This window comes from Larimichthys crocea, chromosome XX (genome assembly GCF_000972845.2).
Source record: "Larimichthys crocea isolate SSNF chromosome XX, L_crocea_2.0, whole genome shotgun sequence".
NCBI classification, from domain to species: Eukaryota; Metazoa; Chordata; class Actinopteri; family Sciaenidae; genus Larimichthys; species Larimichthys crocea.
In genome coordinates, this window is record NC_040030.1 from 17,902,769 (window position 1) to 17,920,412 (window position 17,644).

General features: G+C 42.1%; 1 protein-coding gene across 8 annotated transcripts in view; it reads left to right on the top strand.

Moving 5' to 3' along the window:
• The window catches only part of LOC104926799 (pleckstrin homology domain-containing family A member 5), a 93,270-nt gene that overhangs the window by 27,206 nt on the left and 48,420 nt on the right, over positions 1-17,644 (top strand). For 6 of the 8 annotated variants that reach the window (XM_019254459.2, XM_019254457.2, XM_027272495.1 and 3 more), the window contains exons 3-6: positions 3,737-3,790; positions 11,565-11,742; positions 14,551-14,655; positions 16,081-16,153. In XM_019254459.2, coding sequence (XP_019110004.2) covers positions 3,737-3,790; positions 11,565-11,742; positions 14,551-14,655; positions 16,081-16,153 — 410 coding nt within the window. The remainder of the gene's footprint in view (positions 1-3,736; positions 3,791-11,564; positions 11,743-14,550; positions 14,656-16,080; positions 16,154-17,644) is intronic. The other 2 variants (XM_019254460.2, XM_027272492.1) reach the window with 1 other exon arrangement.

Below are 17,644 nucleotides of genomic sequence, written 5' to 3' on the forward strand. Positions count from 1 at the left end.
TATCAACCTCCATGAAGTTACCAGCACAAATTAGACTGATCCTTTGCATCTCTTTGCCTCCTCTGTCTGTATGTGTACAGCTCTGTATAGTTTGTTTATGGCTGCACACTCACAAACCGAAACTAAAACTCTCTCTTTGAATGTTTCCCCTTCCTCGCCGTCTGCTGTCGCGGTGACTGACTGCTGGACGCTCCCTAGCCATCAACTCTGCAAATGGGATCCATTCTGTGGACGACACACACAATTCTTCCAAAGAAACTACTTTCTGTTCCCCCATGAGACAAACGAGAAAACAACAAAAAAGAGTCGGGATGACGTGGGCTGAAATGAAATTTAGGGCCAGCTTCTGAGAAAGACAAATAAACTGCAGCAATTACACGCTCCACCTCCAAAAGAGTCGTCAGAATGGTATTTCAATCTGTTCTCGTCTCTGAACTGTGCAGCCGAGATACCGACCACCACACACACACACACACACACACACACACACACACACACACACACACACACACACACACACACACACACACTTTTACTGCTAACAAGTTCAGCGGAGCTGCACTATGTGGCAGCCCCTCTTTCTCTCTCACACACTCTCTCTTCTATCGCTTTCACACTCACCCTATTCATCTCCCATCCCAATTATCTCCTCTGTCACACCACTCCCGTTAAGGAGTGCTGAGCTGTCTGTGTGTGTGTGTGTGTAAGTTATGTAAATGAGGTGTGCATGGTTTGTATTTTTAAACTTGTTGAGCAGAGAGGAGGTGAGAAAGTCATGGGGAACGAAAGGTGTTTATCTGCGGTGACGCTGCAGATGAGAGTTTCACCTTGTTCTGCCCCGTCTGGCATTAAGATGGCGGGTGAAAGAGAAGAAGAGAATCTTTGCTTTAACATTCAGTCTGAGTAACTTTCAGTCGTGATGAATGTTATTTGACCTTCATTACCAGGATTTAGCTTTACCTTATGAATACTAGTGAAACTAGTGTTGGAATAAAGTAGAGAAAGTCAAGCCTGCAAAGTAGTCTCCGATTCTGCACCCATTTTACTTGGACGTCCTTATACATTCATATGTTATCTCATGACTGTTGAGCTAGTTCTGCTACCCGTACCTCAGGTCAATCAAAACTTTCTCGTCTGTTGTTCCCCGTTGGTGGAACTTCCTACCAGTTCCTACCAGATCAGGGGTGTCCCTCTCTACCTTTAAAAACCTCCTGAAGATCCAGCTCTTCAGAGAGGACCTCCTCTGCAACACTACCAACAACTGGACGTGATACATCTATCCTAAATTTTGACTGACCATAACATTCGTAAAGATGCCTTATGACTCCAGAACTTCACATGGTTATTTGCTGCTGCCGTCTGAATTGTTGATGACTGAACTGAAAGGGTTAGGGGTTAAACTTGGTGCCATGGCTCACTATCTTTAGAAATCATTGTCTTTCTGGGAATGTGCAGATACTCATTGACAGGATTCTGGAAAGGTTAGCACAACTCCTTTATCTTTTGGCATCACAATCATGAGGTAAACCGTAGAAATACAGCATTCATTTTACTAAGTATAATCCAGGAATGTGTATTTGCATGTATGTCTGGCCAAGTAGCGCCTTGCGTACTGACGTACCGTTGCAGCAACACCCTGCATTGTTTTAATGGAGCCCTCTGTGCACCAATGGACCGGTTCCAGTCAAATGTATGAGAGGCGTCTTAATTTCACAAGAGCCCTCAATCCTCTTCAGTTCTTCCACCTTTCTCTCAGCACCCATTTATCTGACCTGGACCACTTACAGGAAAATCAATGGCAGGTATTACTCGAATGAGTTGGCCTGCTCTTGGAATACAGCCACATAGGTGCTGCATTCAGTTCTTTTCAGTAATCCTCTCAAGCTTAATTTAAGCAGAAGAGTGCTGTACTGAGACTCTACAGACCAGAACTACCTTCACACTAAATACTGTACAGGCTGTTAATGTTCAGATGTCACCGTTATCAACAGATGAACTGTTGGGGCGGCAGTAGCTCAGTCCATAGGGACTTGGCTTCGGAACCGGAGGGTGGCTGGTTCAAGTTCCGCATGGACCAAAAATATGGAAGGTGGACTGGTAGCTGGAGAGGTGCCAGTTCACCTCCTGGGCACTGCCGAGCAAGGCACCGACTGCTCGCTGGGCGCTCCTCAGGCTGCCTCAGGGATGTTTTCCAGACACTAAAGGCATGATGGGAATTGTAGTATTCAATTCTGCATTGATTTTTAGCCATGCTAGCCACTGGACTGTCCATTGGTTGATTGGTTGGTTGCTTCCCTTAGTCTCATCTGTATTTTGTGTTCATTACAACAACCAGGCTTCAGCCTGAGACACAAAACAAAAAGGGCCAAAACCTATGTTAGCTTTCCACCTCCTCCTCATATACAAACATTAGTCTGAGTCACCAGATGTACTGTTTTCAAAAACTCCTGGGGTAACTTCCCAGGTCAGGGTAACTAACAGTTAACTAACAGTACAAATGTAAAAAAGCTAGCAGAAACCCTTTCTTTGCATGGATTTAGACATTTTTGTGCACATTTTTCACCAAAACAAAGATGGCTTACTTTCTCACCTCCACAGAACTGACCAATTCTTGTTTCAGTAATTCTGAAATAATTACTAATAATTCTTCAATCCGGAAGGTGTAAGGGGAGTGAATTTCAGATGCTGTTCATCGATACAGGAAGCACTTTTGTTGGAGTGCACTGATGCCTTTATCAATCTGTTTGCATGGTCTCTCCATTCCCATACTGTCAATGAATACACTGGCTCATCCAGTCAGAAACTTTGAGACTGATGCATCTTCTTAACTTCTTAACCATCTCTTACCATCACATCTCCCTATCGCAAATTTGATTTATCCTCCTGCTCTTTAACAGGAGATCTTCACCTATTCATGTGTCACTCACTGAGGAGAAGTTTGAATTAACAGAAACTCACATCCACAAAGTTGCTTTTTTTTGTCCCCTGTGGCGAAGCTTTCCTCCTCATCAGGATGTGCACACGCCTCTGCAGCTCTTGCTTTTTTTTAATGACTGTCTAGTTTCCTCTTTTCCCTGTTTTGTGATATATTCTACTCACTAACATCTTGTTCTGCTCATCGTCCTGATGTTCTGTTAATAGCCTTCCGCTCTCCCCATCCTAACAAGTTTGTGTGTTGAGCTTATCTGGCTGCAGCTCTGACCCTCTTTGACTCAGCCTTTTTCTTTCTCTCTTCCTGCTTCCTCCGTCTGTCTACTTGCTCAATTATTAACAGATTCCTCTCAGACGTCTTCAGCTGTCTGATTGTTCAAACAACATAAATATAAGAAGATGGGAAAACAACAGGCAGACATGCACGACTGAGTGAAAATCTGAACTAAAGAGAGAGATGATGATGTTGAGCAAATGGGAGGCTCTGAACGATGGTTGGGCTGTTTAGTTTGATCATAGCAGTGGATGGATAAATAGTGTGGCATTAAATTAATAATCAGATTGTATTATAGTGAGAAACACAGAACAGAGGGTTTGACTACAAGCTTCCAGTTTACGAATGGACTCAAAAAACAAAAAGACAAGACGTACAGACTTACCTCACCTCCAGTGACCTGAGAACTACCTTCATCCATGTGTTGTTTTATGTTTGCTTTTTCTCAATGTTATGATTTCTGTCATTGAATTTAATTTGATTTCTTATTATTTTGTCATTCTCTCTCTCCCTCCCTTGTTCTGATTCTAGAGTGAATTGTGCAAAGCTTGTCCACCCTGACAAGCCCATAGAGGTTCTCACCAGGTAATGATCCCTCACATCACTGGAAGAGCTGCTTTGGCTTCAGCTTCACTATCAGCCTTGATACTTGCTTAGTGACTAAAACCAGAAGCTGTCGCATGCAGAATGAGTTGTTAGCAGTGGGTAATGTCAAAGAACAGCTTTAGAACTACTGACTGGAGTCCTGACCAGTCAGATGAGAAGATCAATGTCAGCGTTTGAATCAACAAAAAACTCGACAACCACTTACTCTTTCGCCCAGCTCATAGGTGTTGCTCAAGCTTGCTTGCTCTGCATTATTGCATAGTAAAATGTTATGAATGTACCCATACGAACTTTCTTTCTTTGTGTAGCCTGGCCAATTATGCAAAATGTGTTCAGAATATGCTTTCTACTATTTATGTTTATTTATCTAATACGTTAAAAAAAGCAGCCCAACTGCACTTCTCAACATCTTAACAACCACAGTTGGGGTTTCCTAATCAGTCTCGGGGGGCGGAAGTAATACCATACCAGTTTTTTGTAGCAGAATAAGCTGAAGAATATGCCAAATTGATAAACTTACTTGGACAAGCTACTTAAAGAGATTCATTGGGTATAGAGCCAGCCTTAGGGTCAACTGACAGTTGAGATGCTGTACGTCATGAGTTGCTGTCTCCTCAAACGTTAGAAACAAGTGAGGGAGGATGTCCCATTTGGTAAAAACTATTCTTCCGTCCTCATATTTCCTCGTGCGTCCTCTTTGGGAGGAGCTAAAACGTAGGGAAGAATTGCAAGCCAAATCGAAAAGAACCGTGCCTCATGTGAAGTGTTTTCACACGGCACACCTCAAGGTTAAGAAGTAACTAGTTGGTTTGGCAAATGTTCATCTAGTTACGTTTTCCATCTCCGATAAAGAGCAGCAGGTCACGCAAATGTTAACTGGAGATGGAAAGAAAGAAAAGAAAAGGAAAGACCCAGTGGCAAAGCTCACCTACTTCAAACTGCGTCCAATCAACACGTCATTGTGGAAAATCTGAAACAGTGTCTCATGCTCTGAACCTTTTGGTAGACAAGTGAATTAAAGCTGGAAGGCCAGCAGGACATGATATTGATCTTCTTGTGTGACTGTAAGATGGCAAACAAGTCAAGCTGTTTGTTAATTTCAGTCAGATCTAATTGCTGAAACCCCACTATGCTAACAATAACCCACTGATCCAAACCGCCAGGACGCCTCTTCCAGTTTTGTCTTCAGCTCCATTCATCTTTAATTCAAGGCTTCAGTCGTCTGTTTGACTTTTTTTTCTTTCTCTTGTTTCCGCCTCTTGCTAACACTAACTTTATTTCAGACTCTGCGTGAATTGCCTGATGATCTGCTGTGCAAGACTAACACAGAAATTATATTGTGGATGATTAATGTGTATTCCATGAGTTGTGTCTCCTGCAACAGCGGGAAAAGTTGAAGTTTCATCTCTGAATAATAACCCTGTGTTGAATTGAATAGGAACTAGCTCTTTTTTGTTGCCATCTGAATCTAATTAAATCTTTTTTTCCCCTTCAAAAATGGCTTATGTTACAGCTGAAATGAAATCAGCTGCCACTGCGACTACAGACATACATCCTCTTTGTTTAATGATAGGGTTGTAAAAATTAGAGGTCTCTCACATAAAGCTCGAGACTGTCTTAGACTGAACTGTGACTCATTGATCAAATCCAGAAACCAAAGAAAGAGAATTCCATTATTGAAGTTATTCTTACAGCTGTGATTACAGCAATGATTAAGCCCAGAAGTTCAGGTTTTGTTGAATAATGTTTCCATATTATCCCCAGTCCGACAATGACACAGTCGACTCAGCTTTGGTTATTAGTCAGATACAGTTCCTCGATGGTGTCTTTATTAACATCAGCATTAACATTTATTATTATTGTTTCAAAACTAGTGCTAAGATAATAAAAAGTGGATGTTTGAAACACAGCTGAGTCATCGGTAACATCAGTCTGCACTGGTGTTCTCGGTGCAGGGGGAAGTCATGTTGCAAACAAATGGATCGAGGCAAAAAGCTCCATTTTATTTCATTCTCTGATCCTGCTTAGATGGCTGAGTAACGGCCTGCATCGCCAGCGCTCACACAAGCCGGTTTCATCAGCGAGTCACTGAAGTGAGAATAAACAGAGACCGGAGGAAAGGATTTATGGAAGGAAGGTTAATAAAGGCTAAGATAACGGTGCGACTGAAAGATGAAAAGGCAGACAAGATGAGACAGTGGGAAGGATTGAAAAGGCAGAGAGGGGAAATAACAGATTGGCTGCACGATGTGTGGACAATTTCTGACGTGTTTGTGTGTTAGTCATCCTGCTTCAGATGTAGGGCTCTTGTTACTCGAGGCAAGTGAAGGCCTCCTCTCTCACTCAGAGTCAATTGGCCAGCAATTCAGTGCCACCAACAGAGCCACGAAATGGGAGCAATTTCAGAACATCCGCCTCTGGCAACAATGAGTCTCTGTTTCCTAAAGGCTAAATGCCTTCACTTGTAGACATTGCATACACACACACACAATTGAGAGTGATGAATGTGAATGTTGCCAGCTCAGCTGAAAAATATTTCATAATGAGTGTATTCTCACTCTTGAGCTCATTCGGTTAAATCAGTTAGGATGCCAAGCTGCTGACTGTTGTTATTTCACCCACGTTTCAATAACATGTTACAGTTCAGTTTTATTTATAGAGCACGAAATCATAACAGAATTTATCCTAGGACATTTTTTAGGTTTGGATCGTGCTCTTTATATTAAGGTTTGGGCGATCCAACAATCCCCAATGTGGGTGTCTGAGAGATTTCTATACATAACTGTGTGGATGGATGAAACAGATGTCAAAAACACCTTAGAATACAGTCTATCCTGCCGAGGCACATAATACTTGCCTTTTGCTGAGACTTCCAGAAAGTTTGAGTCAACCCAATCATCCTCCTTAGTTCAGCTTATTTGAAGAGGGGTTTTATGAGGTAGAGCAATAGAACTGCATCAGTTTCCTGGCCGTCGCCTTCTACTGTTGGTATACACTGACTATGGATAAATTCTTCATACAATGACTACGTACATACAATAAACTATTCCTGTAATGCAGGTTTGATGTTTTCCCCTCAGAAATAGTGTTGGAAGTAGAGATCCTGCAGATCCATGCATCTGGCCAATCATGGTGAGATCAGACTGTCAAATAGTCGGTTTTCATAAAGTTGTCAGATCCAGTTCCGTCATTGGAATGGTTAGGAGGGGTTTCCTAAAGCTGTTCAACACTTCACATGCTGAGAGTCAGCAGCTGTCAGTTTATAAATGAATTTACAGATGTTAATTGCACAGGAGGTGTTTCAGAATAATTTTCAGCCGCCAATCTCACACTGATCTGACTGTACAGATACACTTCTATTTTAATCAATCCAGCTGTTTACATAAGCTGTGTTTGAGTTTTATGAACGTAACTCCAGTGATTGTGTGCTGGGCTCTGAGCGCTGCCAAACACAGGTGACTTACACTCAGTTCTGTGCCTGAATCCATCAAGTGTCGACACAAACGAAGAGCTGAAGCTGATGCTGTCAGGCAGAACTGAAGAATCTTTTCGGTTGAAAGGTTCAGTTAAGTCTTGAAGAAACTTACAGCAAATCTTAGAAGACTAGATGCCCTAGTCAATATGTTCATGTGTGTACACGGTTTCTTTTTGGACATTCAGCTTTTTGAATGTCAACTTAAAGATCTCTGAGAAGTCAAATCAAAAGAAACTCAGAAGTGTAATTACAATAAAATACTTACTGTGGCTTCCAGGGAACTCTGTGTAAAATGTAGACTGGTGCCACGGGTCTCTAAAGGACCCTAAAAGGCGTAATTAACCATAATTTCAATTCACAACTGCAGCTTCCCTAACTAATATTAGTAATTTACCCCCATTACGAGCTAAGTATTACATTTGACAAGCTAACTTGCCTTAAGTGCTTTTGCCAGACTGAGCGATGGATAACTGCAGCGAGTATCCAGAATTCCCTTTTAAAAATTCATGACTTGAAAGAGTCCTAAGACTCCGATATCCTGCACTGTGATTGGTCAAAAGCAAACCATTGATTTTCACAGTTCCTGTGAGTTTAAGACATATTAAAGTATGTTTTGTGTATCGACATGACAAGAAACTAATGTTTCTGTTTGATAGTTTAGCCAGCATTAGATTTGCAGATTTGGGCATTTCCATTTAGCTTCAGGGGACTAATTGTTGCTGAGTAGGCTGAAGTATAGGAAAGAAGATTATCAACACTGTCAGTGGAGAATACAGATGAGCTGCTAATGTGCTGCAGGGCATGTAAACGGTTGACAGAGTACACTAAATTATGAGGATAAGTGGTGATAAACTGTGGTTTTAATTAAGATAGAAGTTGCACATGATGAAGGATAAAATAATTAGAACATTACAAAGAGTTAATAAGTCAGGTAGGGCAGGTAGGTATTCAGACAGGTAAGAAAGAGGTGAAGGAGAGATAAAGATTTTTCACACAGGGGCTCTTACTGCTGCTATGTTGCTGGTTATCTGATCATCAGTGTGGTACAATCTCAGGAGATAGAACTGGGAGACAGACCAATATTTTTATCAGCACCATCAGCCTCTGTGTGTGTGTGTGTGTGTGTGTGTGTATGCCTGAAAGTTGAGCCGTACATGTGTATTCAAAGGTGTCAAAAACAGTTTAGGTAGAAGACAACATAATTTATGCTTCTAACAAGTTCCAAAGAAAAACTAAGAAGGTCTTATCTAAACCTGGATTTTGTTTTCTTTTAATCCACTTGCAAGGTGGTGTGGGCAATCAACTCCGATCACACTGTCATGCTGTATTCTTCTTTCTGCAACATAGATTCAACACGCCCTTTTGATGCACTTAAGCCTCCACCTGTTAGCGCGAGTCTACATGGGGAAGGGGGTTGAGTTGGCTGAACTACAGCACATGTCTTTGCCATAATCCTACCTTAGTTATAAAATATTCTAGAGTAGTCGTTTTCATTGGTGTAACAACTGTCTGCTATCTGAAACATCTGGATTTGTGCTCATTAATTGCAGATGTGGAATTGGAATCAACTTAATTTTTTTTCAAGACTAAAAGTCTAAAATCTCTAGCTTGTTTGAGTAGTTATTTTCGTCTCATGTTGCTTCCAAGAGAAATACAAAGTTAACAAAGTCCATAGGATTCACCCTCAAGGGATAATGAATACATATTGATATACATAAAGCAGTGTTCATGGAACATACAGCCATTAGTCTTTAACCATCAGACATACCTTGTCATGGACCAAACTTTTGGTCAAGTGGAAATTCTTTATGGGAAAGTCACAGGAGTGTCAGGAATCATCTGATGTTAGCTATGAATATCCATTTAAAAGTCGTTTAAACATCTGGACACCAAGTGTTAGAGGGACAGATTCCAAAACTAAAAAAGTCAACAGTACCAAGGCTAAAACTAACTTTGTGTCTCAAAGCTGCGTGAAATGGTTGATTCGGCGTTCTTTACCAGCAATCTGTCTCGTGTTTACTGCAGGACAGGTAGTTCACAGTGGGTTTTATCAGGGCATCATGCCTTTTTGCCCTAAAATAGTCCTCAATGCTGCTGGAAATGACAATGAGAAGAAAACACAAACCAAAAACAACGAGCTAAAGAGGCTAAAACTCTTGGCAACTCTAAGGAACTACAGATTTCGTGTTAATTCTCAGTGGATTTTTCACCACGGGTGACTCCTTTCACATCACATATACATACATTTGATACAATGTTACTAAAAAGAATATTGATTACTGGAGCCTTACCTTTAAAATCAGACAACAGAAATAAAGGCTGACTCAGACCAAACCTGTCAGGCTTAATCCAAGTGGTTTCAGGTTAGGCTGAACCACACAATGCATCCTTCAAATAGGTTATATAGCCAAAACACAGCTGTTGGTTAGTCATATCTCAGCACTATGAAGTAGAATTTGAATACATTTGACTGTTTAGCCTGACCTTATTTTCTGGATAACTTTAAAACTGTAAAGTGAGGTCTGTAAGAATGTTGCTGTATACCAGACCACCAGCCCTGAACAGAAGTCATAAAAACCTTTGCATGTTGTGTGCCATTAACAAGAATAACAACATGGACAATAAGTCTTATTTACCTACTTTGATTATGTCCTGCTGACCTTTTAAAGCAGAGATAAAGCCGTCACTGTGTGGTAGTTTTAATCAGACACGGGGACCTTGAACTTTCTTTTTCTCACATTAGCTATTGTCCTTCTTCTCGACTCAGGGTGAAAAAACTTTGAGCTAGTTCAATTTGTCAGGCCAAGTTGGCAGGCCATTTAAATTGGTTGGACGTGGAGGCATATATCAGAGGTGACACCCGGAGAATAATAGCCGTGATTCATGCGACCAACTCTCTTCCCTCACATTCTCACTTTCTTTATCTCTGTTTCCCCAGCACTCGTCTCCGTTGCTTCCCCTCTCCATTCACGCTCATTCAAGCCCCTCCACCCTTCCCCATCGTTCTCATCCTCCCGCTCTTTAATGACCCCGACAGAGATAGTGTGTCATTAAGAGAGTGAAGATAGAGTCTGCTTGATTAGATGAGAAGGGTGGGTTGGTTGATTGGCTGGCTGGATTGTTGTGGAGACAGATTATTCCTTTGAGTTTAGCGACTCCTCTTTATCCTGTTGGTAGCACAATCAGTTACAATTGAGCACAGCACACATGCATATGCATCCCCCTGCACCTTATTTTAGCTTAATGAACTAATTAAATCAAGGGCGCAATCAAACGTACCTCTGTTGTATTTAAATATTTTCTATCAATGTCTATCAAAGTGCACAATCTCACACTGGAAAACACTGATGACAAGGTATAACTCTGGTGGTGCCCAGTGCCAGAGAATGTTTTTAACTTCCAAGAAATACAGCGTTCATTTTACTAAGTATAATCCAGGAATGTGTATTTGCATGTATGTCTGGCCAAGTAGCGCCTTGCCGGCTGACGTACCGTTGCAGCAACACCCTGCATTGTTTTAATGGAGCCCTCTGTGCACCAATGGACCGGTTCCAGTCAAATGTAATTTCACAAGAGCCTTCAATCCTCTTCAGTTCTTCTTCTTCATGAGCATAGACTGTGTGAAACATGGATGTAGTATCCATGATGTCATTCACAGGTTTGTGAAGCTCAGTATGATCGCTCAGGCCACTGACATCTTGGCAGTCCTGGAATGAAGCATGGTTGCTCAAACAAGCCAGCTGTGACCCACTGCCTCACTTCTGGAGGCAGCCTCAAGTGGCCATTTGAGGAACTGCAGTTTCACTTCCACCTTGGCTTCACTTCACAGCCACTGAGGTTCCCAAGTGATCATAAGCTCTGTTGAGGTCTACAAGTGAGGAGCTGGTCCACTGCATCATGAGCAGGACAAAAACAGCATTGCTCCTTTTCTGAAACTGAAGATATACCTGATCTTGGAAAAATGGAATATTGACACTATAAAAAGTATTTGTTGTATTTTGTTAAGGAGAACTGGACTGAGGACAAACCGCAGTCTGGACTGATGCCCATGTTCAGTTGTTTCATCGCTCATGCTCAGTTGAAGTTAGATGACCAACCACCTACTTCATCTGCCTACTGCCCATTTTTGTCAAATGGCAGAATAATATTGTTGAAACAATCTTATTATAATAGCAGTCATGTCAGAGTCATGCTCACACCTGCTTTCTTGATATGAAGGTCAGATGTCTGACTCACTCCCTCTCTCTTTGTCTCTCTATGTCTCTCGCCCTGTGGCAGGCCGGCTCCTAAGGCTTCGTCAGAGCAGAGCAGCACCAGTGACAATAAGGAACGTCCCATGAGCACCATGAGTGAGGCATCAAACTACACAGGTGGCTCCGACTACAGCACCTTCAATGCCAGCCCAGCCACCACCGTCACTACTGCCACCACCACCACCTCCACTTCATCGACACGGGTCAGTCTCCGTCCAGATATTATTTAATTTATAAGTAAAGCTCTGGTGAGTTGTTTGATAGCACCCACATACAGTGTGCAGTCAGGATGTCAGAATTTCAAACCATAGCACTGGAGCACTGGAATGGATCAATGCTGGGAATTCTGACACATCAATGTCTGTCATTGCTTCAGAGAGGCAGAACTTTTTTGGCATTTGGTTGTATTTGATGACATGCAGGAAAGGGTCAGGGCTGGATTCAAACCCAGGCCGCTACAGTATGGAATCAGCCTTAAAATGAACCACAGAGTCTGCCATTTTAAATCACCATTTTTGTATAGAAGCCCAGAACAGACAATCCAAACAGTGATCTAAATATGGACTTTTGCTTTTAATCTGAATTTGGCAGCTCGATTTTTTCCTACATGTTTGGAAGGAGAGGGAGAGGGAGAAGCAACAACTTTGTGGAGCTGGTTACAGCCTGGCGTATAGCTGTTTCTCCCTGTTTTAAGTCACTGGGCTAAGCTGAACTGTGGCTGCTGCCTGTAGCCATGCATCTTATGTACAGACATGAGATTGGTATGTATTCACTAATCTAGCCCTGAGCCAGTGTTTCCCAAAATGTTGAAATGTCCCTTTAATATAGTTAATTGTGAGTTGGATCAAAACAAGCAGTTCCTGGTATTTTTTACATTCATTGTTCAGCATATTGGTTTGACAGTTGATGGAATAAATGAAGGTTCATTTAAGTGATTCTCGCAAACATTAGCATCAGTGCACCTCCTAACACCCCTGATAGAGTTGATTTGTTGTACCCATAATGCTGTGCTGGAGGTCAACCACAGGCCAATTATAAAAGTAACATGCTGAGTCGTCTCCCAGTACTCAGTGACTGTGTTCATGTTGTGTTATTATCTCTCATTTAAGGCAGGGGAAGTATGAAGCTACCTCAGCTGTACTAGCAGCGAGTGCCTGCACGGGTCATCACACTGTTAGTCGAACAGCGTGTCCCTTTAGAAACGCTTAGTAAACCTCGCAAACACAAGAAAATAAATATGCATGGGTAGATCAAATCAAAAGTGCCATGCTTTCATGAATAAGTCATGTTTATACTATTATTACTTCTGCTTACACTGTCCAAAAGAAAGTATAACACCGCATATCTTTGTGTATTCATGAGATGTCATTATTTATAAGCGAGCTGTAGGGGATCTGCTCTCTGCCTCGCCTGAGAAACATTTAAAAAGAAACTACACACACACACACACACACACACACAGTCAAGGAGAATGATATTTTAACCTCATGACGACAATTTAGGTAAGGCATCAACATAACACACAGCCAGCTCCATAGAGAAATGGCTTTCCAGGTGTAAGTTTACTGTAGAAGAACTTGACTTACCTGAACTCAACCCCATCCAACACCTTTGGGCTGAACTGGAACGCCTTCAGTGAGTCAGACAGTGTCAGCCAACATCAGCCAACATTAGTGTTCACTAATGCTCAAGTGTTCGCATTTGGTAGAAATAATGTATTTAGACATTTAGACTTTTGGCCAGTTTACAATTAGTTTTTTTGTCCTCATTTGTGAACTTCCAATTTTACTGAACAGTAATTATACATACAAACTATACTGTCCAAAGAAACCAAATGTTTTTGGGGTTTTTTTCTCTGTGGAGCACGATTGTGTTCAGGTTGATAACAATTAACTCATTACAAATATTAATTCTGAACATGCCTGATTAAGGTTTTTGTTACATTTAAAAAAAAAGGTTCACTTGAAACGCAATTTACTTTGAAACATTTAACCAAAACTAACTTAGAATTTGATTTTGTCGAGTTTCAAGTTTTAGAAGCCTAAACCTGAACTTAATCACAGGCTTGGCCAGAGAACTTCTGTCTCATGTAAATTAAAGAGAAAGTAGTACTTCCTCTGCTGAAAAAGTTACCAATGATAGAATATGTAAGACATAATACAGCCAGCAAAGAACCGCATTTGGTATGCAAACTTAATTTGTAGGAGACAGGTTGCCTCCAGGCAGATGTAAACTTTTGAGTAAGGGTAATCCTCTGCACCATAATTATCATTATTATAATAAATTTCATGGTGATCTGGTCATTAGTTTCCAGTGTAAAAACTTAGTAATTTTGCGTATAGAGAGGGAAAAAAAAGTGCAATTAAAAAATGAAATAGTAATCCACTGGGGAGTGGTGGTTCTCAGTATTTAGATCTGATGGTGGTGCCAGAGGGTCACCAAGAAATGTAATGAGTACACACATATTATGATAACTTCAATGGTTCAAGAGTAAATTCGTCCCATTTGTCTCAAATTTAGACTTAATCAAAGAACTCCCTGTATCTTTCTGCTGCTGACTGATGTAACAGAGCTTTTTATATTGCAGTGCTTCAGTAAGTGAGCCGCGATGTGTGGGGGACGTGGAATATGCTTTGTTTAATGAGCTGAATACATCTGCCTCTGTTGTTGCTTTTTATAGCTGCTGGAAAGAGCTGCTGTTTTAGTAGACGAGCTTCTTTACAACCAATGCGCCAAACATGTCACATCAGATTGTTGTGTTGAGATCAGGAGAGAAAAGCTGATATTTGGGGTTATTTTCTCCTCACTCTGCATACCTGGAGTTCTCCCTGTTGTACTCTCTCTGCAGGAGATACAAAATGAAAACGCAAGCACATTCTGTGCTGTTTTTGGTTTGTCATAAAGGTTTTATACTTTATTTTGTGACTTATTTATTCAAGAAATGTACATCTGAGTCTCTGTAGAGTTGAACATATCTCTACATTTATACTCTCCATTTATGTGTTTAACAGCCCTCAAGGTCTTCCAAAAAAGTACACAACTTTGGAAAGAGGTCCAACTCCATCAAGAGGAATCCCAATGCCCCAGTGGTCAAGAGCAACTGGCTTTACAAGCAGGTACGTGGGCAAGGCCAGTCATCACAAAGATTATGAGATGTCTTTGAGTGTGTGTGGGGCTACTAGAGACAGAAATATGATCACAGAAATGGTGTCAAGTATACTATGCTGTATACTAAGCAAATTGACATATACCACACATTTTCATTCTGCAGTCAAGTTAGCAATGGTTCCACTTTCAAAACAAATCTTGCTGAAGTCGCAGTTTGGTTAAGTTTAGGGAAAGATTGGGAGTTAACCAAAAGTCATCGTTGACTTTTGGTTTCACACAAAACATGGAAAGTTCTGTGTTTGTTGACACATCCATCCACCCAAATTTCCTCCTTATGTAGACGTTCTCAATCTTTATATGCCCAGGCGAGGCAAAACATGACACTGACCTCTAGTGGATCATCAGGGCTCGGCTGGATTATCAAGCTGAGTAAAGTTTACTAGACCTCTAATGTTTTTAACATCAACTGTTCATTGGGTTGGAAACATTTAATCCTGGTGAGTCCCTGTAGGGCCTGAGGAATGGGAGGATTCTGGTCATGCTGCGGGGCTTGACTTGACATTAACTAACCTGGCTTGAGGCTCAGCTTGTTCTTTTATTGCCTTTCACTGCAAGTTGAGCAGTTTTCCTCACCCCACTCAGGCCTGCTGTGGGTCAATATTCCAGTTGCTCTTTGGACCTCTGACCATTGCACAGCTCCCTGAAGACAAGCCTCATCGAGCACACTTCAACTCCGCTTTCAGAGCTTGGTTCAGAGCCACTGTCAATAACCTCCATCTTAGTCTCGGCCTCTGCCACCACCGCTGCTGCCACCGCTCACTGTATCCACACGGAGGCGAGAATCGATTCACTTCACACCAGCAAAACCCCTCTCGCTTCCCCACAGACCTCTCAGGCAGAGTGCTCCCTCACAGAAAGAAATGTCATCAGTGTTTACCCAAAGCTCCTAACCTCAAGATCTGTGGCCAAACCCGACACACTGCAAACAGCGCTAAAGACCCAAGTGAGCAAACGGTCTCAGAAAACGTGTTATTGTTACTGCAGTCATTACGGCACCGGGGAGGGTGGGGGGAAAAAAAGGAAAAAGAAGCGTAGCAGCAGCATGGAGAACAAAGCACAGGACTTCGCCCCGAGCAGCACAGAGGCAAATTTGTCACTGCGTTATGAAGAGATAAAACAGAGCAATTTGTCTCCGAGGAGGAGATAGAAGCTGGTTAATAGAAGCAGCCAGAGGGAGAGACAGTGAGGGTGTCAAGAGGAGGGAAGTTAGGGGAGATCAAAAGAGAAGAAAAACTGTGTGTGTGTGTGTGTGTGTGTGTGTGTGTGTGTGAGAAAGAGAGAGAGAGAAAGAGAGAGAGAGAGAGAGGTTGTATTGTTCTCTGTAGTAACTACACTTTGACTGACTGACGATCTTTGAACTTTGACCCCTGCAGGACAGCACTGGCATGAAGCTGTGGAAAAAGAGGTGGTTTGTCCTGTCTGACATGTGCCTCTTCTACTACCGCGGTGAGCACACACACACACACACACACACACACACACACACACACTTACACACTTACACACATGTGACACAGGCTGTTTAATTAAATGGAGTCCAGGTTTTGTTCATTGGCAATTCAAGAAAACACATTGACTTCACTTAATTTCATGGATCCCAGCACTCTTTCTGCAAAAGTCTGAATAAATTAGTTAGAAAACATAATATATGCAGTTTGTGGTGTCACTGATCTAAACTGTCTCATCAGTATCTGCTCCAGCTTTGTGTTTTGCTTCATTATTCAGTGCCATCATCGCTTCCTGCAAATAAATCCATTGTAATGCAAAGGCACTGGTGGATACATACACAAATACACATGAAGTTGCTGTGTTACAGTTAGTTTAGCATGTCAAATTGTGAGGAATAAGAAGAAAGACAGTGGTATTGGTACCATAGACTATATAAAACATAGATGTAGTCCCTGTAGAACATCCCTGATGTTCTTGCGTTTCAGATACATGAGCCAGACCTGGCCGTCAATGAGGCCGGGGGCGTCTGGCACTGTGTAGTTCCCCGAGCACCGCCTCCTTTAGCATTCTTTGTATAGATGAAAATAAAGTAACGTTGGTTCAGCACGTTGATCAAAGGTCTGTAGGTATGAAGCAAAAAGCCCCCCACAATGTGGATGTGGGTGTCCTCCGCCTCCTTATGGTCAGACTTTGGGACGCTCTCACTGTCCAGGGTATTATTAACACCATGAGACTTCTCAAACTTCACAGGGTTCTTCAGCCACGCATAGATCATACTCATTATGGTGTCCATGTCCAGAGCAGTAATGACTTGAGGAAGTCATCCTGATGTGCCACACAACAGTTGGGAAGATTCTTGATCAGTCTGTTGGTGAGGGTGGTTTTCCCTCCATTGGTCATGCCGAGTTTCTGGGAGTTTACAACGTCAATAAACCAGTTCAGAATCACAATGATCAGATGGGAAGAAAGCTTAAAAAGAGAAGTTGCAGCATGAAACGTCAACTACTTGAGTCCTCCATGGCACTTGAGTTAAGTGAGTATGGTTTAGAGCAGAGCCATTGTGAAGCCCATCATGCCAGTCCTGCTTCGTGCTTTCACAGCTGATAGCCATGTTTTGAGTTAGAAATATCTCCTGTCATCACTTTACCAAGAGCATTGTAATGGGTAGTATCAAGAGGTCAAGTGTCCTTGCCAGTTAAAAGTAGTCATCTTAGTTGTGACACCTACACTGCAGCACCACTAATTTTGTTTGCTCTTTACGGTATGTTCGGGGGCGGCTGTGGCTCACAGGCAGAGCGGGTCGTCCACTAATCAGATGATCGGCGGTTCGATCCCCGGCTCCTCCGGTCTGCATGTCGAAGTGTCCTTGGGCAAGACACTGAACCCCAAATTGCTCCCGAAGGCTGTGCCATCGGTGTGTGAATGTGTATGAATGGTTAGCTCCACAAACTGATGAGCAGTTGGCACCTTGCATGGTAGCCAATGCCA